The following is a 24,880-nucleotide window of genomic DNA, read 5'->3' as shown; positions in this document are numbered from 1 at the left end:
ATGCAGCAATTCCTTGATAACCTTCATGTTCATGTTAATTTGTGGCACTGCACTACACAAAAAGCTTTGAACGCAGACCTTGTTCTAAACCTTTTTTTTTGTTTGTTTGTTTTTGTCCCGGGCTGTTCTTCAACATCGAGTCCCCACTCTGTTTGCCCTTATGAAACACCACACACTGCGCAGTTATGCTCGCAAGCAAGAGTCCTGTCCCAGTAGATATGTTAGAGGAACTTATACTTCATAGTCTTCTACCTTATTGTTCTGCGAACAGTCATTTTTGGAGCAGGTGTTAAGAGGTAATGTAATATATCATTCTATGTTTAATTTCATTAATTGATTAACGCTATTCTACAACAGTGTTATTATACAACTAAAACCACACAGGCAGGCGGATAAACCATTTTATTAACCTTTATTACTTTTTGGCCTCTCCCTTGATATACTTTTAGTGACACCGGCTAAGTAGGAAAAAAAAATTATTTCAGATCCACGAGGGAAACAGGCCTTTGCCTTAAAGGGTTCGACTAGAAAATGTATCTTTACTTTGGTGAACTGCTTTTTCAGTGTGGCTTCGCAAAAATGGTCAGGCTGCATGTACTAATTCAGTCAACTCGCTCAGTCAACTGTCATCCTGTTATATGGGTGTCGCTGAATTTCACTGAATGTGATCAAGGCGTTATTCATCGGTCCTATACAATGAATTACAAAACCGTGTTGTATTGATTGGGTTTTTGGGCTGTACCACGGTTCTGGAAGAACATCACTGCATTTTACTCTATGCATGTATACAGCTGAAGTGGCAATAAGGCCTGGGCATGATTAGAATATATATTGAATTTTAGTTGTTGATATTTTGTTGATATTCCAGAGTTTAATTCTCTTCGACACCTAATGCTAAAAGTATTTCAAACTAAGTCTTTCAAGAAATGATGGGGGCAGTTATGCTTGGTTTTTGCTTTTTATAAATTCAGAAGAACAATGAATCTGACACATTTTGTAAAACAGTAGCATATGTTGTGGATAATTTTGAGAAAAAAAACTTAATTGGTTAGTAAAGGGATCTGTATACTTTGATAATTTAGTTAAAAAAATACATTTCATCATGTTTAAAAATCTATATATAAACAAGGTATTTAGTATGTTATTTAAACATTGTTGATACATAAAAAATGTATTATGCCAAAATGGAAAAAAAATAAAACATAATGATTTTCTTAAAAGCTTCATTAAACGGTAGAATTTACTGAAAGTGTGTGTGCGTGCGTGCGTGCGTGTGTGCGTGCGTGTGTGTGCGCGCGCGCGTGTGTGTGTGTGTGTGTGTGTGTGTGTGGTAGGCTTTGCATGGCTAATTTTGAAAGGTACCATAGAGCAGAACGTAACCAATTTGAAGACAAAAACACGTCTGCATGTGTCAGCCCAATGAAAATGTAACGAGAGGATTTTGTTTGGGTGCCAAGGTGGGTTTACATGTTCTTTATGTTCATCGTTTAGGGCTTTCCACTGCGGCACAGGGCTTCAGGACATTAGTCAGCACAAATACCGTCCCATCCGGACCGGGAGAAGTGTGAAGCTTTGCTGGATTTATAACAGTGGCAGCAGTTCTCTTCAGACGGGTCAGTTGGTTTGATCAGAGTATTTACAAATGTGTATAGCCTTAGATATGTGAGGTGAGGTGAGGTGAAAAAAATTATATAATACTATAGTCATTAAAAGGTGTTGTCAGTAGTCCAGATGCCACACAAGAACTGTCGTGAAAACGTCAGCCTACATACACATGGCAGCTCTTTTCCGTAAAAAAAAAAAAAATCATGTGAACATTGCGAAGGTCCGACCAAGAATTTCCTTCACGCGTTGCGCTCCCAGGTTTGTCCCTTTTCCTTAAACGTCTGTGAAATGGTCACAGGTTTTTTAGACTTGAGAGCGGTTTTGCGTTTTGTGGAAAAAAAATGACAAACTGCTAAAGGTTATTACAGTAGCTTGGGTGCTATGTACGAGTGGTGTTATAGACCGATTAGGGCACAGATCTGGGTGAAACAATTATTTGTATCGTAACTAGTGTGCATTGCCTAAAATAACCTTAATTGGAGCAGATGACGTGTGGCATTTCGTTCCCCGTGAACTATTAAGATCGAGTTGATTCATCTTTAGCTGTGGGTCCAAAACATTCAGTTTCAACATTCAACATTGGATGACAAAGTTGATGATAAAAATCTGTTCAAGATCTAGAAAAACATAGAGAATAAAGCACAGTTTTTCACAGTTTTGTGAGTTACGTAGGCTATCATTCATCAGTTTAGTGATGAGTTTGCTTTTGCAGTATTTAGCGATACAGAATGGCTGTGTTATTCATTTTTCACATTATCTATTCCCAACGTCCCAAATCAGGGCATAAACAGCATAACAAATATTTTAATTGAAAAATGCCCCAGCCTATCTCTCTCTCTCTCTCTCTCTCTCTCTCTCTCACACACACACACACACACACACACACACACACACACACACACACACACACTCATCAGGCAACAGCTGCCTCGTCCTTTTCAGGGATTCCAGTAGGGGGCCGTTCACTGAGCGAGCTGACTCTTCGTCCGTCTCCAAATAATAAATGTAGATGTCGTTATATTTTACAAAATAAGACGCATATATTATTAACTAAAGCATTTTAATGACTATAGCAAAACTATAGTAAAGACTTGTAAACATAGTCGTTCAGTACGCTACTTTCAGACTGCTGTCGAATGCTCGTTATTTTGAAGTGAAGCACTGATTGAGCCATCGGGTGATCGAAATGCAAATCTGACAATTTAACGTTTTAGAGCAACAACGATTACAGACTGAAGACACCTTAGTAAAAATAAGTTATAAACCGCGACAGACGTTTGATCGCATAGACACACAATATTCCAAGCTAACGTTAGCATTTTTACTTATTTCCCTTCAGAATTAAAGCTGAAATACAAACTTTGCTTGATTTGTGTTTCTTGTGAAGAGAGTTAATTGATCAGTAAGAACATACCCTCATTATTGACTTAGAAAACGTTAATTCTGTCATTGTAAAACAACTATACATTTGGGCCAGCTAACAAAATTGAACAAGGCAAAAATTTGTGATAGAACTTGTGCTTTTCTAGAGCCACATCATTAACTTTACAGCTGAATCAGAGAAAGTTGTTAACCGACTGAAGAACGCGACTGCCACCTCATCAGATAAGTTGTGCCAAAATTTTGGTTTCTTCTTTGACGACGTTACGTTTAAGTGATGGTAATTTGTTTTGTTTTTTATTACTCAATGGTTAAAATAATATAATATTCTTAGCATAATTAAAAATTTAGTTAAATTATTTTATAATATAAAAATAATTAGAATTTAGTTATTAAAATAGTCGTAACACACAAATGCTAGAGCAGATCAATAGTGCTTGCGTATAGAGATATTGTTTATACACAACATTATACAGCATAGCCAACAGGAGCCCAGAGCTCTGCGTATCCCTTCCCTTCATCTGTTACTGTGGCAACATCTTTACCCACAACCACTTGCAACCATGACACAGGAACAGCCTGACTCTTGCTCTGTCAGGGACATCCAGGGACATTTTGGATGGGATAAAAAAAAAAAAAAAAAAAAAAAAAAAATATATATATATATATATATATATATATATATATATATATATATATATATATATATATATATATTGCCACTGACAAGCCTCTCGAAACTAATGTGCGTTAATGTGTAAATTATTCACTACTAGAATTCATGATCTTGATGTTCTATTTGAAGCAATTTATTTATAAAACCATCATGCAATATTATCGGTATATAGAACAAACTGATGATCTAATGATGCATCCTTAGTAGTTTACAAAATTATTATCAGTTTAGTATGACGTCCATAATTTGGTACGTTTGCTCATTCTTCTGTCTTCCATGTTTAAAGAACAACACCTGATCCACCACTAGATAGCAGTAGATCACCTCAGATTATGTAATAATTTAATAAAGATTCTGGCTTGATCGAAGATTGTTTTTCGTCTCACTGATCCAGGAAAAATTAAGAGGAAACTAAATTTTCCATATGATCATTCACTTCACTGTTTTTCAGTAAAACACCTTATGTATGCTTTCAGTGTGTAATTGTGTGCATGTTTGTTAATTTGTTCCGTGTGTGCACACATGAGGAAACACAGAAGGACTCGATTTACTTTAAAAATTTTAATTCATCACAACATCCGCAATTAAAATGTCTGTGGTTATGAGATACAATTAGAAAATCACTTCTTTCTGAGTTTATGCCATGCAGAAAGAGTAATGTGAAGAAAAGAGGCTGATTCTCTTTCTCTCCCTCTCTTTCTCTCTCTCTGACTCATGCAGAGATAGAACTGAAACAGCACACAGAACTTTGATTTTCACAGTGCAGGCTTTGTAGTGTCAGCCAGTTTCCTGACAAATGTTATCAGCAGTGAGGGAGGGCCCATGCCAGAACATGCAAACAAAGCAGTGATCTGCTAAAAATGGTCGACCCAGTATCTGGGTCTTAAAGAAAGCATCCCATCCTCACAGTGTCACATTTGAACTCTCAAACATTAAACATCTGGGATTATGACATGCAGCAAAAAAAAAATGCATTAATATATATTAGTTGATGAGGTGAACACAGGTCAGATGTTCTTCATCTGGGCTTGAAATTCCAATTTTCCAAAGTCCACAAAATTCCTAAACCCTTGCAATAGTTCCTAAACAAACAAGGGCTGTTTTTAGTTGAAGCAGCAGGTAACATATATCTCCGAAGGGTTTCTCTAACTCTAAGCTTATGGAAGTCATATTTAGCATTATTATATGTTTAATTCGTTAATCTTCTAAAGATACTTAATCCCGTTCAGGGTCACAGAGGGCCAGAGCCCATCCTGGCAGCATAGGGCAGTAGGCAGTAATCCCTGAACAGTGCACTCATCCATTGCGGGGCACACACACATCAGATCAACTTAGAGTCACCAGTCACCCGCATGAGCACAGAGACAACACGGAAACTCCACACATGCAGCTGTCGGGACAGGAACTGATCACTGTAGCATGGACAATGTCTGTCTTAAAAGCTGAAAATAAAAGAAAAGTATGAAAGAATAAAATAATAACAAAAACACCTTTATGTTCTCTGGAATTCCACTGACTCTCTTTGTAAATAATGAACTTATTGATTATTTATTTATACAACTGCATGGTAATGTATTTTTTGTTTATTTTTATTTTATTGCGTACAGTTGCGATAAATCCTGCACTACTGGCCTGACTACCGGGTGCCCAGTGGCTACAGTACTGAACAGCCTGAAGGAGGCTGAGGGTTCCAAACAAAGTAGCACATTCTGCCTCCTCCTCTGGTGCCACCATTCCCACTGTTCTGTTCTAGATAGTGACCTGCAAAGGGCGTGTCCCTCCATCCACGTTACAATATGTCTGCTTCCATTTCAGATAGAAGTGGCTGTGGGTGTCTGGGTGTGTGTCCTAAACTCTGATTCTTCTCTCACCTTACGCTGGTCTGCTCCTGATCAACAAATGTGCTGACTGAACTATTCTTTTCCATGATTCTCTCACTTTATTCCTCCTTTCTGCTTTATTTTCTCTGTCATTCAGTTATGCTAATTCTTCATTCTCTTTTATCCCCCATCTATCCCTCTCTCTCTCTCTCTCTCTCTCTATCTCTGCAAGTATTTGCTTTGTTCTTGTTCTTTAACATCAAATGATATCTGGGTTGTTTAACAGCCTTTTTTTTTTCAAATGACCCCTTGCATTGTTTATTGCTTCTCTCAACCTCTACCTTTTTTGTGTATTTTTCAAAATTAGCATACCCTCCTCGTTCTTGTTTTTAGCAGCAAACCATGAAAGTACTTATGCATATTAGACACAGATTTCCAGTGGAAATGGGTTTAAAATGGATGGGTTTAAAATGTCTAAAGACAAATTATATCTGCTTATAAAAACTGGTCTAAAGTACACATGTCTAGATGTTAAATGTTCTCTCTCTCTCTCTCTCTCTGTGTGTGTGTGTGTGTGTGTGTGTGTGTGTGTGTGTGTGTGTGTGTGTGTGTGTGTGTGGAGGGATTTACATTAGAGACCTTGCTGGTCATTAAGGTCCATTCAACATTCTCCCCCCATGGAACAATAGTGTTGTTGCTGCAGGCATGGCCCCAGGCTGGCTGGTAGCGATAGGAACTCACCTGGGAATACTCTCCCTACTCTGTTTCTGATGGGGGCTCTCAGTAAGTCCTGATGCAGAATCAGTTCCATCTGCCAAAGTGCTGAAGCAAACATTTATGGAAGAACGATTATGAAAGCATGTAACTGGTCTCAGCTCAGCAGTGAATGGCACGCTAACCAATATTATATCGTTTAACACCAGACACATCCTCTACTTTATTGATATTTAGACCTAGAGGTCCAAAAATCTAAAATCCCTCAGTACTGTCAGGTCAATAAATCTTTGGGCATTGCTAACATTTGCATCTAACATGAAAAATCGTATAACCTAGTCCTAGACAGTCTTATGTAGGGCCATGAGCAACTAAATCAGCAATGAGCTTTTAAGACTTATTTACTGACCCCTTCACCTTTAACGCGTGCGAGCGCGCGCACTCTCCCATCCCTTTCAGTCTCGCGCGGCGGGGGGGGGGGTGGTACCGCGAGCTCCAAAAGCTCGAGCGCTGCGCGCGCAGCCCTGCTGTCATACGGCTGCATCTTTCTTCTCGGGGGCAGAAAGAGAAGGAGCGCCTGTCAGCTCTTTGGCGAGGGGACTACGGCGGCGTAAAAGCAACACCCGTCCGCGGCGCTTCGTTCCGGAGCGCGAGCAGACCAGACGCGGGCTACGCGCGCGCAACCGGCACAAAGGCGACGATTTCTGAGCGTGCGGTCGTTGCGCGGTCTGTCCTAACGGGGGGAGAGAGGACATTTCCACAGCGGCGACCGAGCGATTTCCGAGACGGAAATCCAGAAATAATGCGTTATTAAGGACACCCCCGAGGCTCGACACAATTCCATTCTTTTTTCTGGCCGACTTAACATAGGTAAAGAGTGTTTTCTCACATTTCCAAGATGCCCGGTTTGGGATGATTTGGGATCATCCAGTGTGGTGTTGATTGTACAGTCTTAGTGTTTGCTCATCACCAAATTATGCTAACTGCACAGACATGTCATGCTTTTTTCTTGGGTTCTTTAATCTTAATTAGTTTGTGTTCCGATCTGCTGTTTAATTTGTGAATTCTACACTTTATTTCATAGCTAAAATGAATTGAACAGCTTAATCAGATTTATCGATTATCTATTTTGTACGCAGTAACCATATTGGCCACACAGGTGCGTTCTCAACCCTCGTGGATTTAAAGGGAGAAGGGTCTCTTAAAGAGACAGAGGGTCATTGCGTCGCTGTTAAACGAGGTTTTAACTTCTAAGGTTAAAACAGAGATGGTAGACCATTATTTTCTAAATGATGCATTTGTACTTATATTAAAAAAAACGGCGTTTTTTTATACACAGGAACAATATCCCGAGCTCACATGAACGTGACAGTTTTATATACCTTCCAAGAGGACCCTTGTGTGACGTTTAGGCGTGACTGTAAAATGAGTGTTAAAAGTAGGATCCGCAGGCGCACGTTGTTAAATATAGCTTTCTAGTGTATCAGTGTTTAGAGATGTTCATGGTGTCTGGTACATATCAGCGTTTTAGATTCCAGTGAGTACTTTTGTTTAAATACGCAGTGGACAGATGGGTTCGGAACAAAACTCCGTGTGAAAACTTTACGTAACGGAAGGCTCACGAAAGGTTTAACGTGATATTCTCCATTCGTTCATCACTTAAAAAATGTTTTTCTGGACAGATGCAGAGATAGAGTTACGCACTGCATTACTCTTGTAAAGACAAGTGTTCTGGTCTTAAGCCACTGATATTTTCACTTTACTGGTGCTGCATGATGAGGCTTCCCCTGAGAAGCAGAAAGAATAAATTATCAGATCAATGCCAGCATTATGAAGACTTTGAAAGAAAACAATGGGAAGTTACTTGGTCTACATTTCAATGAAATAGCAAGGAGTGTTTAGAGAAGCCTTTTGAGTTGCAATATTTCTTTCAAAAAATTGGAATTACATTACTTCTCCACATGTGACTGGACTGTAAGGGAAGAAAAGGGTTAAACGACTGATTAAATATAGTCTGTTGATGTCATCTGAATTGTTTCCCTGAGACTAACATGGATAGCAGGTGATGTTAGCTTAAATATAAACAACAAATTTGAGGTACTCAGAAATCTCAGGTAAAGAAACGACTCCCTTTTGGATCTGATTTGGCTTCATCAGCATACACAAACATACACAAACACATACACCGAGAGAAATATAAGCTACACATAGAAATAGCAGATCTAATGTCTCTAATGCGGGAGCTTCCTGGACCTCTATACTAACACAGTATATTAAATTATTACAGCAAAATAGTAACGTCTAAACAAGACTTTACTATTGTTGACTTTGACAAACAAGCTGAGATGTAAACTTCTATTGTCAAAATCCTACACAAACTACATCTTACTATCTACTTCCATTTTGTGTTTTATTCATATAGTTTTAAATGAGTTTTTTAGTTATTTAACCAGTTTCATTTATTTCATAGGGCATATTGCAGTTTCATGGCTTCTCTGTGGCTTTTCTGTGGTTCAGATGGGAGAGAGGGTTTTGCATGTGTACAGTTCCAATCTGCGATGCAGGAACATGAAAGTCTCTGCTGTACTGACATTTTCATGCATGTGATTTACTATGGATAGATCCAGGGCAGAGAACTGTGTGTTTTAGAAGGGACGGTTATGAAATGGAGACGAGAGAGAGGGGGGGGGGGGGGGGGGGGGGGGGGTGACAGTGTGATAGGGAGTGGAAGGGATTTGAAGAATTTCCAAGCAAACAGTGTACAGTAATTCTGGACATTGGCAGTGTCAGTCTGCTATATTTCATTAATGGCTTATGTGGCCAACATGGGCTGGATACAAGCACCGCTGCTCAAGGATTCCTCATCGACAGAACCTGAACCAAAGCAAGCACTTACCCAGCAATGGTGACGAGGCCCTTGCATTTTGTGGGCCCAGCTCTGCTGTTAAGTACTGTGGCTTCTGTTATACTATTTTGATATTGTTTGGCACAAGCCATTTCAGAAAGGAGGAGTGAAATGTGGAAGCTATTACTGTGGGAGGGCTGGGATGCAGACCGGTCTTCCCATCTGGAACACCGCATCATGCCATGGGCACCAATGCCATGCCAGGGTTATCCATCACACAGCAGCCTGGTTGCAAGCCCAGAGATCAGCGTGCATATGATGCTGAAGTACTTCTGCCTTTCTGTTTTTTTCTAACGTAGTCTCATGCGTCCATTTCTGGAACTTTAGAGATAATATGCTTGCTTTGGGTTTTTTTGAACCATGGACGCAAAACAGAATTATTTCACATCAGCAATTGTTTTTTTTGTTTTTGTTTTTTTTTGCTTGCTTTTATCCAAATGCTGGAGTTCTTCCCCTCTGTTTCTGATGTTATTAGTGTTGGTAAATATGGAAAAAAAAAGCTGGACAGTAGCAATTATTGCCATGGTGTTAAGGTGCCAGAATGAAACCGCTGAACCTGATACAGTTCAAGCTGACGCAATTTGAAATGGTGATGATAAAGATCATGATAGAAATCTTCAGGATTTCTAGACCTTCTGTCCTACCTTATACAAGCATTCTGGATTGCCCTTTAAATATACAGTACTGGCAGGCCTGAAATATTACATATGCACCATTGTGAATTTAGTGTCTGTTTTTGTCTTTACATCGTCTTTTTTCATTTTGTTTAACTATACACATTTTCTGGGTATATTTATTACTTGACCAATTTGTCTATCATTTTATTGTATATGTTTATGTGTTTATTGATTATTCATCGGTCATTGTTTTTAATTGGATCAATTCAAGTGTATTAAACCCACTGTCATGCTGCACTTTGATCCTGCTGTCATAACAGCAGAGTAGTGTTTCATTGCTAGAGGAGCATTTAGTGGTAACTATAACGGATGTGTGGGGATCGTCTGTCTACCGTAGCCCAGATCACATGACCTCATATTTAATTAAAACCTCCCTGTTCTGGAGCTTATTTATAGCATCTGGCGATGCTATCACAGGTCTCATTGGGGATGTGATCAGTGTTCAGCTGCTGCTTTGAGAGCAGCTTTGGGTTTTGATGTGCAGTCATTGAGGTAAGGATCAGGATACGGGAATCTGTCTCCAGATCGAACTATGGAAAGGAATCGTACCTGAAGTGGGTGCGATGCGGGAGTACCCTGGGAAGAGTGGAGAGGTCATGCAGAGCCCATGAAGTCAATGAGTTGGGAGGGAGGTTGGTACTTGTTAGCATTCCGGGTAGGGAGGGAGCGTAGCGGCTCCATGAGGATGCATATTTCATGGAGGCTCTGAAACACTGCCACCTCTGTTTCTGTTCTAATCGTGTTGTTGCTGTAATCATTAACTCCGTGTGGGTTTCTGTACGTGCCTGTGTATGTTTGGGAGAGGAGGGTAGGGACTGGGGCCCTTTCTGCCTTCACAGTCAAACACGTTTAGATGCCATGCTTGCCAAGATGTCGGCATCGTTGCATAAATCAGCCAATCCCCGACCTTCTCTCGCCAGAAATCCATCTCTGGTTTTAATCCAGTTGCTACTCTCTAAAGCATGCTAATGGAAGACCACGTGAGCCCATGCACCGTGTGGATGGGTGTGTGTGTGTGTGTTTCCCTGGTTGGTCTGGCTGACTGAGCCCTCTCTCGCTTTATCTCAGGGACAAGCCTGGCACATTGTGGCTTTGCTTTGCTGAGCTGTGTGCAGATACACTGCAGAAGCCTTGAGCGCCAGACAAATGGGCTATTCACCGGCCAGATAAGATCCCCTGCGTGTGTACTGCTGGCCTGGGTTCGGCCTTGCCATGCTGCTGCTGAACTCTGGAGTGTGGAGGATGTGCTCTGAGCTGCTTCATGATATTAGGTGGGGATGTGCTTATTGCCTGTAGGAAGTGACAGCCTCTGGCACAATCTGGAGGGCAGAGTGCACTGAAAGTGGTGATGTCATAAAGGGAATCCCCGGAGGCAAATTAATCCCTGGAGGCAAATGACATTCAGCTGTATCCACTGATCTTTAATAAGGAACTGGATATGTGAGGCAGCAGTAATCTATCCAGTCAAAGTCAGGCCAATCCAAGTGATCAGTCTGCCATATTAGTATTAGTATGCTCCAACGACAGTATTTACAGGGGGGTCGACACGCTGCGCAGCCTTTCAGTGTAAATCGACCTTTTGTAAGGGATGTGGCAAAAAATAATTCACAGGTGGTAGTTTAATTAGGACACTTTATGGCTGTACTGTTCATATATTATGGATGTGCTTGTTAACGGTTTTGATCATTTATAGACTCGAAAATTACTAACTGTTCACTTGCTATCTAGGCAGGCTCTGTAACGGTCAGTTTCTAGATAGTTTAAAGCAATTTCAACTGACCTAGAATAACGTTATACTTGACTATCTAATATTGAGATCATTACTTTGAACACAAACCGTAATTCTGTTCTTTATTATAGACAATTACAGATTTATTCTACACGTCCTAAAGAGGCCATTTTCTTTAATAAACATGTTTGTTTATGATAGCTAGCTAACGTTAGGAGATATTGCCAACAAAGACGAGTAATAACAATAACGTTTTGTATATTATGGGAAAAAAAATTAGTATTGAAGTAAAAGACTTTGTTTTACAATGGCACGTTTCCATCGTCGAATGATTGAACAGAACAGCAAACTAGAACGGTAGAGTCAACGGTAACTGTGAAAGCAACTCTTTATCTTTTCGCATTTACAACAAAATGAATACAAAATAAATTATTAAAATCCTGCTGCTAAACTAAGTAGCGTTACGTGACCTTGTGGTTATATGTCAGTTGTATGCATCACTTTTTAAAGTACGTGTTAATTGGACTTAACATGTTATTGGTCAAAACAATATGATAAGGTTATTTTGTCATTAGCTATCCAGTAGATGAGTGACTGCAGTCAGCTTAATCCTCCAAATGTTTTTTCTTTAAGACTGCTAGAATGTCCTCTTGGTCAGTTATGAGCTGACGGGAGAGCGAAGCCTGTTAGATGTGGGATGACACTGGAGAAAGACGTTTCCGGTGTGTTAAGTGAGGTCTGGCCTGTGTCAGACTGCACGGTAGAATATCTGATGATAACGCAAAACTCAGGGCAAGCAGCAGAAGGGATTGGTTTCAAGGATGCAGATATGGGATTTTGTTTTTGTTTATTTGCTGCCTAAATTAGAAACATGTTTACATCATCTGACCTTAATGTTGTTTGAAAAACACTCTATTTAGATATAATCTATCCCCTTTCTGTATGTCATAACTGAAGAGCGAAGTTATCCCGAGGAGACTGTATTAGTCATACAGCTATTGGACCATTTAGCTCTTTAACAGTATATGGACTATTATGTGAGTCTTAAAATTTATATCAACCATGGTACCATTAGGTCTGCATTTTTGACATGTCCTGTCTTCTACTGCATGTGCAATTACACTTACCCGAGCCTAATATCTGGTTGATATAAACATAACTTTTTGATTCCAGGAGTTTGTTGTAATGCATGCCCTATGACGCATGGTCCTTTGTCTTATACTGGTAATACTGGGACATTCTAGCTGCCCAGCTGTTTTAGAAGGCTTGTGTTTGATCCCATAGTGTATAGATTATCTTGCTTGGTCATAATGAAAAAGGTGGACTGGGGCGGTCACCTCACGTTCCCGAGCCTCCCCTCATGAGTAACCATTGGAGTTTAAGTACTTTTCTCACATGGTCACGGCGCATGGGCTTCGCAGTGCTGCCACGTATGTCCGTGCACTATCTCGACAGACGGCACAAAGGGCAGGTGTGCTGATGTCCAGTCAGCTGACAGAGACTGACTGGAACACTGAAAGGGTGGGCCCATTGATCCATGGGTCAGCCTTACTGTAGTCACTGTGTAATTGTTAACTCATTGAAATCAAGGGGTTAATAATTACACTGCTTGCAAGGTACTCTGATGTCTCTCTCAACCACTCTGTGTGCACAAAAAGGTGATGTACATTTGTTATTTATACTAGTCAGTAATGCTGGAATGTAGTGTTCTCTTGGGTTGTAAAGCAAAGAGAATTGACATGTTTCGTGGTTGTGGGTGCATGTTTGGGTGTCCACTGTAGCAGTAAAGCTCCATAAAACCTATTTTCTTGCTGGACATAAAGATTCCGACATGTACGCATAACCCGAGAGTCTGACGACCCATCCATACAAATCGATAAGGTCTGTTTCTTTGGTCATTTTTTCTGGTATTCCATCTTCCATTTTCTAAATTGCCGATGGACCGCTAATGGAACTTCAGTTTTAACTTGGAGAAAAAAGATACAGTTAGAAAATGCCGTTCCATATCCTTCCTTAATTGATTATTTAGTAACTGCTCATGTGATGCACACAATATTTCTATGTGTATGAGTTCATAAGAACTACAAATAAATATTAAATAATATTAGTAAAGTAGAATATTACATTTAATATTATAGTCTAAACTATAAGGGTCTTACATGCAATTTGATGTATCATAAGCTATCTCACATTGACTGAAATCCTGTGTTGGCTCTATAAATAAATACACTAATACAGTGTCTGAGAGAGGCTACACTAGGACAGTCTATAAACACAAAAATTATAAGTCCCTTTATTACCTCACCCCTTTCCAGTATGTGTGTGTACATGTCCATACATGCCAATAAATATGTACTTCTATGTGTTTTGAAAAACAAGAAGGTATATGGCAGAATGAAATGGCACTCCTCCAAGGCCTCGGTGCAACATATAAGACAGTATAGGAAGTGCACAGTGTTGGTGAAGACGACATGTAGTGTAGGAAGTGCACAGTGTTGGTGAAGACGACATGTAGTGTAGGAAGTGCACAGTGTTGGTGAAGACTACATGTAGTGTAGGAAGTGCACAGTGTTGGTGAAGACTACATGTAGTGTAGGAAGTGCACAGTGTTGGTGAAGACTACACGTAGTGTAGGAAGTGCACAGTGTTGGTGAAGACTACATGTAGTGTAGGAAGTGCAGACCGGTGTTGAAGACGACATGTAGTGTAGGAAGTGCACAGCAGTATTGGCCTTTCTTAGCAGTAGCACATGGGGAACGTGTGGGGGGGTCAAGTTGGAGCCCTGTTTACCCTGAATATTAAGAGAAGGGATGGGTCAAATAAGACAGCAACATTATTACAAACACATATCTTGTACCTATACACTCTGGTCACTTTATTAAGTACCCGTTTTAACATGCATTTCATCAGTGCACAATTACAGGCCCTGAGATTCATTAGCCATCTCTAGACAGGTTAATTTATTAGTTTATTATCTTAACATGGTAGTGGCGTGGCTCAGGATGTTGGGCTGGGGAAAATTTATCGGGGACAGGAGTATTACTGGCATCTTCTCACACATCATTGTCACTGCTGAGTGGAGAGTCACCTGTAACCCAAAAACATCTGGCCAATCTGACCAACAGTGGCTCTCTGCTCAGAAGCTGACCATTGATAGCCCTTGCTAGAGGGTTGACTAGTGCAATGTGTGCATGGCAATAGAAGGGACTGTAGACTAAGGTGTTGCTAACAGTAGTCGGTGAGTGTACATGTTATATAGCTTTCTAGATTAATAAAAAGATTTGTAACTTGCGTGTTAGTAAATTTGTCGTGGGCAGCCAATGGTATCTTCGTTAATCAATGCAGCAATGCCGTTGCAGCAGTGATAATAAACTGTTTTGCCGATAATTAAACATTTGCTGGCCTAGAGATCAACCGCTCACAAATCTTGTATATTGCTGCAAGGGAAAGATGTTGCCCCCATTTTAACGTGCAGTGTTAGTAATAGTAACTGAAATGTATCTGAAATATATAGTAATAGTGAGCTGTGTTTGCAATATGCTGCTGGTGTAAAGGTTTGTGTATGTAATGTAGAAACAATATTAGTGAGTTGTGTATATGTAATGTACAGTAGTACTACACCATTGTGTACGTAATGTGCAGTGGTACAAGAGGGTTGTGTATGTAATGTGTATGAGTACTAGAAGGTTGTGTATGTAATGTTCAACAGTACTAGAAGGTTGTGCGTGTAATGTGTGTGAGTACTAGAAGGTTGTGCGTGCAATGTGTGTGAGTACTAGAAGGTTGTGCGTGCAATGTGTGTGAGTACTAGAAGGTTGTGCGTGCAATGTGTGTGGGTACTAGAAGGTTGTGCGTGCAATGTGTGTGAGTACTAGAAGGTTGTGCGTGCAATGTGTGTGAGTACTAGAAGGTTGTGCGTGCAATGTGTGTGGGTACTAGAAGGTTGTGCGTGCAATGTGTGTGAGTACTAGAAGGTTGTGCGTGCAATGTGTGTGGGTACTAGAAGGTTGTGCGTGCAATGTGTGTGAGTACTAGTGGGTTCTAGTGGGTTGCTGATAACTGAGCTTTACCACTGGCTTTGCTCTCCTCTCCATCACAGGAGCAATGTGGGACACAAAATGGCTGCCCCAGCACACAGTACCAAAGATGGATTTATTAGCCCAGCGTTGGCATGACAACAGTGCCTGTGGATGGAATAGAAAATTGTTACTAAATTGTTACATCTGTTCCATTTTCTCCTTCTAGAAGGAGATTGCCAGGCCTGGCTGTTCATTTAGGTTCGTCTGGCAGAATGGGATTTGGAACCACACCGGAAAATTTAGGAAGGGTATCAAAAGGGTATAATGAAGCCCAGTTTGTTCTCCGTACATGCATACAATGACAATTCCACATAATCCTGAAGATTATGGAAACTTTACCTAAAATACTGTATTCCCACATGTATACCACAAATGGCTAGAAGAGAAATTTTAAAACGCACATTAAAATTGTTGGAATATATGTAACAGTGTTGTCATCTATAGCGTAGCTCATAGTTGGTTTAGCCTGTGCTGAATTGTGTGGAACCTATATAACGACCTTTAATAGTAACACAATGGAGGCAAATGATTTGTATGGCAGCAGCACTTTGTCATATTAAAGGAATCTGTCTACCACGTCATTATAATTTTACTATAGAGAGACCAGCTGGAATATAGTATCTTGTGGAATAAATCATTCAGAAGACTGGCCATGCACGTTGTTGCTTTTCCAAGTATGAATTCTAATTTATGGACCTTTTTCTTTGTTCAGGATTTATATTCTCAGTTTTTTGGCAGCATGTCTCGCAGATTATATACCCATAAACTGAGATTCACGAGCTGGGTATAGCATTCAAAGCATGTGTTTGTTTTACGAAGTCTTAAAACAACGGCACAGTTCAGGGTGCACCGCTGATAATCTTTTGGGATTTTCACAGAGACAGCCTGAGAAACGAGACTGGTGGTAGATTGAAGATGGCGCTCCTCGAGGAGACAGTAGGAGAAAAGAAAAGGGGGCGAAAAATCACACTGGGGCAATATGGAGCATGCAAGGAGTTTTTTATTAGTGGTGTGAACATATGGCTCTTTTAGTGTGCCCCCCTATGAATGGTCTTGTAATAATTTAGATTTATTGTTGTGTTCACATTAATGATGTTTAAATGCATATGCATTTTATAGCATTGTCTTAAGGGACTATGCTGTCAGAAGTCCAGGGACCAGTATACCATGCTAGTGCCCTAGACTACAGAGTATTTTCATCACTGACAAAATGGCCCCTGTGTTGAGAGAAATCTAGCAGATCAGACTGAAATCTGTATCCAGAAAACAGGTCCTGAATATTTGACTTCCCGCGTAGAGAAGCGCCATTCTCATTGGGTGTTTTGCATTTAAGAATTTCTCGGAATACTTGAAAAATAATTGTTTTATCTCCCGCTAATGTTAATGTGATTCACGCATCCAGTTCGAACAGAGAGAAACGTGTAGATATTTATCCAAGGTTTTATAGGAGCCTCATGGTTTCCTTTGACTCTTGGGCTGTAAGGTCCATTCTCTGTGAGGAATGTCCAGTACACAACAGAACTTAAAGCTCTGTTTCGCTCTGCTCCAAGTCTGCACTTCAGCAAAGGAAGCTCCGGTGCTGTAATGAAATGTTTCCTTATTAAGCAGCTCCTGCCCCGAGCTTGACCTTTTCAACTGAGGACTGAAGCAGGCAGGCAGGCAGTTCAGTTAGAGAGATAGAGATAGAGATAGAGATAGAGATAGAGAGAGAGAGAGAGAGAGAGAGAGAGAGAGAGAGAGAGAGAGAGAGAGAGAGAGAGAGAGAGAGAGAGAGAGTTGAAGCATGGGAGGGAAAAGGCTCTAATGAAGCCAAGAACAAAAAAAAAAAAACAACAAAAAAAAACCAAGCAGGAATGTAAGAAAAAAAAGAGAGACAGTACTAGGTAAAGGAAGGTCAGAAGAGTGAGAAGCCATCTGTACTGGCGCTGGTTCATAGGAAGCAAGGCTGTTGAGTTTGCGCGTTCCCTTATCATGCTTTCCTTTCTGTTTGGGTTAGCGTGGCCTTCTCGCGTGCAGGTGGTTCTGACAGACACCGTGGGACAGTACCAGTCCTAGTCCAGCTGGGGGACTTTTTGTTTTGGGTTTGTTAACAATTAGACTGTAGACGATAACATGGTTCAGTTCTGAGAGCCCGTATTCTCGTCACAAGCGAAACACTCCTATATCTGCATGCAGTAATTGAACAAATGTCGAGAGCCGTGAACAGCCCCCTCGCACTTTGAGTGTGCTTATAATAAAGCCCGTTCGAGCATTTTTCTTACTCAGCAGAATTTTCAAATGCAGGACAGATCTTACAGAACTGGATAATACTTATCTTCTATCTTGTAGTTAAACCTTAACTTGTTAATTGCGGAATTGCAGTTGTGTTCATTGGGTTTATTTGCATATTATTAAATAAAATACCCGGATATTCTGGCAACGTACAGAAGTTTAAGAATTGTATATGGGTTCTAATACACCAGTAATTTGGCATATGCTACATAAAGATTGTTCACACTGTGCATCTCGCCCACTGTCTTTAACCCCTCATTCTCTGCTTCACTCGCTCTTCCTTCTCTCTCTCTCTTTTTATGACACCCCTCCCGCTTGTCCTAGCTTCTTCGCCCTCACCCTCTTAGGCTCTCCCCGCACGCCTCTGCGTCTGCCAGAACGAGGTTTAGTTTAGAGTGCTGCCAGCATTTAGTGTAATAAATTCCACACTGAGGCTGGCTCATAAACAAATAAACCGAGGCTCGCTTCAAGTTAATTTCATCAGATTCCTCCCTCTCTGCTCCCTCCCAGGCAATTGAAGCCATTCCTTTCACCGAGACATTCCTGATCTGTTTAGACTCTTCCTTGGTGCTTTAGCCTTTTGTGTACAATGTTTGTGGACACAATTCCACTTTGTACTATGACATTATCACACTTCCGCAGCTTTTTGACGCAGACACAGACTTTCCGCATCTTCCGAAACACTGTTTATAGCTAAAATATATGCTGTAGGAATATTCAGTATTAACAGGTTTATTCTCACAAATTATGCTAACCAATCACTTAAATTATATGTACTAAATGTTATTTACTGCCAGAGACTAATGCTTGTTGTTATGCCCCTTGATTTTACAGGGTTTGTCCCTAAAATCTTCACTGAAAGACAAACAGGCATGAAGTCTTATGCCCACAGCACCTGAAACAAGCTCATATAAGAAAGAGGTGATGGAGGACCCCTACAAGGACTCACTATCAGTAGACATGGCAAACCCTCAGGAGGTGTGCAGCAGCTCAGTAAGCAGAGGCGATGGCGTTGGTAAGCTCGAAAACGAGGCCGCGCCGCTAATCCCGAACGAGACATGGAACCTCGCTTCTCCTGCCATCACTAAGAGGTCTCTCTCCCCCCTATTGACCATTCAGACCACCCCTGTTGTGGCCCCAACAACAGAGTCGCCTGGAGGGGTTGCCCTTAAGGTGGCAACCACGGTCCTTCAGCCCATCTGCTTGGGAGAGAGCCCCGTCGTGCTGCCCATCTTAGCTGGTACGGCAGCCCCACAGGTGGGGCAGACCGGGACCACCCCATACCTAATGACAAGCCAGGGTCCCCTCTCCCTTCCCCTGGTCCTGGAACAGCAGGTGCTTCAGCACCTGAACCCCCAGCTGCTCCAGCAGGCCATCACCTGCCCTGCCCTCTCTGTGCAGAACAACATGCTCTGCCAGAACCCTTCGCTCGCTCTTGGGCCTCCCCCTGCCTTGGAGCAGAAAGCTGCAGGTCCAGTACTGGATGCCAGTCTCCTGACTCTTCTTCAGAACCCAAGTTTTGCTGCCATCTTGCAGGACCTTTTTCCAGGTCAGGGGAATACTCCTCCTAGCTGTCATGCAGCAGCCTCCCCGCCCTCGGACCCCTTCTCCCCCACATTCCTCCCCTCCTCTCCACTTTCACATCCCTATGGTTCGCCGCTTGCTCCCCTGGTGCCTCCAGCCACCCTGCTAGTACCCTATCCAGTTGTCATTCCTCTTCCCGTGCCTCTTCCAATCCCAATTCCCATCCCAGTCCCAGTCTCAGCATGCAAGGATAGCAAGATTGACTTAGCGCCCCCCAAGCACACTTGCTCTTCAAGTAAGGCCACTCAGACCTCCACTCAAGACATCTTCCCTTCTGTGGTGATGCCCAGCAAGGAGATGGCAGTCCCTCAGGCACCTCCTTCCTCGCCTTCATCACTAGTGGTGACAGATGGAGAAGTGCTAGACTTGTCCCTCAAGGCTCCCCATCCTCAACAGCTGCATGCACAGGAGATCCACTTCCAGCAGGACAGTGTCCTTGACCTATCCATGCCCAATGAGAGAAAGACATGCATCCAGTCATGTAGTGTCTATGGATCGCCAATGCATGAGCGGGAACGAGTCCGTATCTCTGGAGAAGATGTCAATAATGGGGCTTTGGCTCTGGGGGTCCTGCGGCCAGTAGACTGCACACCCAAACTGGACTCCAAGCTCCTAAGTGGTCTGGCGTCTCTGGAGTTTAGCCGCCAGCACAAATGGGTGATGGACAGTGGTGGTAATGGTTCCGTTGGCTCAGTCCACGACGCTGCTCTGGCAGGCAGCGGAAACATTGAGATCGTCAGCACCTCGCAGACGGCAAAGGTCATCGTGTCTGTGAAGGACGCGATGCCTGCCATCTTCTGTGGAAAACTCAAAGGTCTGTCGGGTGTCTCCACAAAAAACTTTTCTATCAAGTGTGATGCCAGCCAAGGGGGTTATGCTGCCCTGCCCAGACCCCAGGGGGAGCAGCACGGAGACCCCAGTGACACACTTAAGAAAATCCCCAAAAACAGAGGCATCAAATTAAAAAAGGTCAGCTCCCAGGAGATCCACATCCTGCCTATAAAGAAGCAGCGGCTGGCTGCCTTCCTGCCGAGGAAATAACAGGAGCTCTGGAAGGGATGGTATGAGAGAGGGGAGCAGCTGAGGAACTTGGACAGAAAGAAAGAAATACAGAGCATGCAAAATCCTGAAGGAAAGTGAGAGAGAAAGAGACAGTCAGGAGGAATGAGGGTTTGTTGAGGCTAAAGGCATTTCTGGCAGAAACAAGACCTAGACGCTCCCTGCGCTGTCCAGACGATTTAGGATGATGCTGGCTGCCCCTGGTCTCCCAGTTTGCATTTGATCCATTCATTATAAAGCAATCAGAGAGATCCTTAAGTGGCTGAGTCAACAGGATATAAAATGCTTAGGGTATAAGGGGCTTAAAATGACAGACTGCAGCACTACTGAATGAATCAATCACATTTCCACATCTAATTTCCCTCGAAAACCAGTGCACTGTGTCTGATATGCATTTTGATTTTGGTCACACACCCTCATGAATTATTCATAAGACTTCGCTAATCTAAATGCTCATTAATATGCAGGAGCCCAGTTCTGAGATTTTGCCAGCTGCCAGAAAGAGATCACTTCTGGATTCCTCATAGAGACATGATGTGTAGAATTGGCTGATGTGTAAAATTCATGTCTAACTGTTAAGTACATGGCAAACGCTCCCTCTCAATTTCAGTTTGCTGTCAGTTTTTGCACAGGATGTTCCTGATCTTTTGTTCTCACATGAACCTTATGAGAGCAAATCTCCTTATTCAATTGGGGTAGTGTGCTCTTTGACCTCTGTGCCTTCCCCCTTAGCAGGTAATAGCTGTGTTAATCAGTGGCTCAGCGAAGCAGAGCCTTTCATGGGGAGCGATGGGTGGGGCTTGGGTTAGCGGTTAGCGCAGCAGGCTAATAAAGACTTGGCAAAGTGCAGGCGTCCGTTTCGTTAACTGGTGATCGCAGAAATGGTTGTCCGTGGCAACAAGCACAAATTTGTCCTCCTTCTTTCTGGGAGGAGAGGAAAGAGAGAAAAACAGTTTTCCACTGCTTACTCCATCCGAAATAAAGCAAAAATTATGAGACAGGGGTGCAAAAGGAACAGCAGATCCAGTTAAAACGGTTTATTATTATTATTATGTTCCTTGTTTGGGCCTTACTTTTGTCTTTTTCTAAAAAAAAAACCTTTTTAAATAAACAATCTTTCAGAGAGAAAGAAATTCCAACAGTTCTTCAGACAATGTAAAGTAATAAAAAAATGTATGTACAATAATTTTAGACTAGCCTAACTGGGGGTACCAACCAGTGGTATTTTTAATTATTATTTAAAGTAATTGCAGCATGTTTGTTTCTAAAAATTGGGTGGGTGGTGGATGGGTATTGACAGCCAATAAATCAAGTTATTTGAAATGTATTTCAGATCCCCTCACCACCCCCTGTACTTAAACAGCCCCACTCTCGACAGTACTGATTTTCTTTCCTGCAGCTTTGTGATTGGGAGAAGAAAATTAAATCCAGAGCGCGCATATATATATATATAAAATTATTTTTATTTTATTTATTTTATTTTATTTTTTTCTTGCAGAATGGGTTTCCTCTCAGAATTAGGTGAATAATTAAAGTTTCTAAGGTTTCATTTTTTTTTTTTTATTGGGTAGAGGTAGCCGTATATGTTTACTGTGTATTTCATGTTTATGTGATACAATCAGTGAAGTCCCCTTAACACAATTTTTCTAGTGTGTTCTCATGTTCAGAACTTGGTGTCTAAGATCCATTTCTCAGTACCTTTTGTTGGTAAATGTGTGCGTGTGCGTGTGTGTGTGTGTATAGTTGAAGGTTTAAGTTGTATGTAAGTGTAAATTCAGCTGTGCTAGACTTTGAAATTCACTGTGTTTGCTCCCCTTAGTGGTGGTTCTCCTTTTAATCTTTTTCATGGTTACGGATTGTGCAGCAGAGGTTGATCCTACAGCAGAAAGCTCGTCCAAACACACTGTGAGGAGCTCAGGCAGGGTCAGGTTCTCTCTCCCACAATTTCTAACAAATGGAAACTTGAAGGAGAAAATTGGTTGGGTCAATTGTTTTGGCACATTTATATTATATAAAATTATTTTGTATTCATGCAGGACACAAATAAGCAAAAAAAAATAAATTAAATGGAAGACAGTGAAGACTCTCGGACTGCTAAGCTTTGCTAGCTTAAAGATGGGATCTGGCTATATCTAAACTGTCTGTTCTGCTCAGACTTGTACACGGTTCGCTTTTAGATCAGACCACACAGATGCCCTGAGAGCAGAAATTATTGTAGCTACACACTGACATCAAAAAGCTAACTTTCAAGTTCACTAAGCCAATTTTCTCAAATTTAACTTGCAAGCTGTAATTCAGTATTGCAAATGAATAGTGTCTTCTTGAAAAACTAGTAACTGCAGTGGGTCAGGCTCTTGAATACAACACAAATTCTTGTGATTCATTATGTATTTTAATCTTGTGAGGTTGAAAGAGAATCATTTGTTTTTTTAACATTTGAGATATTAACAGTGCCAGTTTCCATAGAGCCTGTCAGAGCAATGTTGCTTAACCAAGACCTGTTTTCATGACAAACTCAACAGGGAGAAATCAGGTAATATATCTTTAAACAGGAGCTATTAATCATTTTGTGGATTGGGTGTATTCACATATTGGCCTTCGTGAGCTCTAATGTTTGTGTGTCTTTAAAGGGCCAGCTAAAATACTTGTTTCATGTGGTATGCCTTGGAATAGATAATTGGCTAGCACATTAATCTGCAAAGGACTGATGGAAAATGTACCCAGATTTAATATAAGACATATTTTCTTTGCGGGTGGGGAATTTGGGTAGAACCTTAAAGCAGATTAGAGTCAACAAAAAGTGCTAACGCAGTTTGCTGAAGGTCAGGGTAACCTGCTTACGTTTCTTTTGTATTTATCATGCACACTGACACTAATCTGGCAGTAGAGCCTTCTATTAACTAGCATGTGGTTGTTTGTATGCTTAGTTAATTTGCCAGTTGTTTTCTGGAAGGGACATGTGACTGGTGCATGAGTACTAATAGTTTTAGAGAGGAAAATCATAACTGTTATGAAATTATGTGAGCCAGTTTGTGTGTCAGACAGCAACATCCTTCCACCTCACCTACGATTGTATATGAAGATTTTGTAGGTATTGATATTTAAGTATTGTGTGCAAATTTTTCTACCATAAATGATAACTTTTGTAAATAAAAGGGCAATGTGGAAATGACTGAAGAAATTACAAAGTACTGGCCATGTTTTTAAATTATTTATTTATTCTTATTTGTATCATTTAAAATGTGGAAAATGTGTATGTGAAGGGCGTGTTACCTTTAAAAATGTAATGATTAAAAATGTCTGATATTAACATCTGAACAAGTGTTTTCAACTTTTGTTTCTGCACACTGCACTTTCTGAAAGAGTATTCCAAGTATTAACTATGGCACTTTTACAAAAGAGAAATAAAAACCCACAAAAACCAGAGAAACTAAAAGAAAACTGTCACGTTTAACTAAGCAGAAATGCTACGTTACAAAAGTCTATTATAAACAAAATCTACTAAACCTGAGAAATCTCCAAACAAAAGCACAGCAATTTCAATGTAGTCAGTCATTCAGAATGGATCTTTTCTTATTAGCGCAGTATAAAGTATTGGAAGGCAGTACAAGAAGACTTGACACCAAGGCCCCAACCCGCCCAATCCCAAATGCATACTTTCACATTTTCTACTTTCATATACAATAGGTTTAGTTTAAAATATTTCTTTTCTACAAAAAAAGTACATTCCTGCTGCTGCGTTTTATGGTGAAACCCATAATACACTGGTGAACCCTGTCCCAACTATGAAAACGCCCACAGTTGTTGTGTGACTTAAAGCCTTAGCTGTCTGAGTTTGAACAGTGGATTGTTTTTCACTGGTGCTCACATCACCAAATTTCACTACCGTGACACATCTATGACACCTATGTATTTAAAAAAACAACAAAAAAAACATCCCTTTGAAATGTGGCATGACAAAGCAGTTTTCGTTGTTCAGTGAGTGCGAGGGACATAAGGATTTGAACCTACAGAATGAATTTACACAGAGGCAGTGTCTCAATACTGCCCCAAAGTACGATCAAAAGGCAAACAAACTAAAATACACTATCTACACAGAACAAGAATATACATTAAGAAAGATATCCATGCAAATCTTTGACCTTAGCAAGATTTTACCATAAGTGACAATTATTACTTCAGCATGAATTTTACAATTACAAACCAAACATTCCAAGAATAGGATGGGGATACGCCCCCCCCCCCCCTCCCCACCAAAATAACAAAAACAAACAAACTCAATATAGCTGATGTCCATATTTGTGATGGAATAACAGCAACATACGAGACCAAAATAAATATCAAAAGATTTTATATATATATATATATATATATATATATA

General features: G+C 40.9%; 1 protein-coding gene across 2 annotated transcripts; it reads left to right on the top strand.

Annotated features, from left to right (window-relative positions):
• Positions 1-1,562: 1,562 nt before the first annotated feature.
• On the top strand, positions 1,563-21,931 carry zmp:0000001174 (retinoic acid-induced protein 2). 2 transcript variants are annotated; one of them, XM_035521745.1, is made up of 2 exons: positions 1,563-1,613; positions 18,691-21,931. In XM_035521745.1, the coding sequence occupies exon 2, from the start codon at positions 18,739-18,741 to the stop codon at positions 20,479-20,481; it is 1,743 nt and encodes a 580-aa protein (XP_035377638.1). In that variant the 5' UTR covers positions 1,563-1,613; positions 18,691-18,738; the 3' UTR covers positions 20,482-21,931. The 2 variants fall into 2 exon arrangements, with proteins under 2 accessions (XP_035377638.1, XP_026854423.2); XM_026998622.2 differs by lacking the exon at positions 1,563-1,613 and adding an exon at positions 6,765-7,065.
• The last annotated feature ends 2,949 nt before the right edge of the window (positions 21,932-24,880 follow it).

The sequence above is a fragment of the Electrophorus electricus genome, chromosome 22, assembly GCF_013358815.1.
Source record: "Electrophorus electricus isolate fEleEle1 chromosome 22, fEleEle1.pri, whole genome shotgun sequence".
Lineage (NCBI taxonomy): Eukaryota > Metazoa > Chordata > Actinopteri > Gymnotiformes > Gymnotidae > Electrophorus > Electrophorus electricus.
The sequence above is the reverse complement of the archived record's forward strand: the minus strand, read 5'-3'. Positions and strand labels throughout refer to the sequence as shown.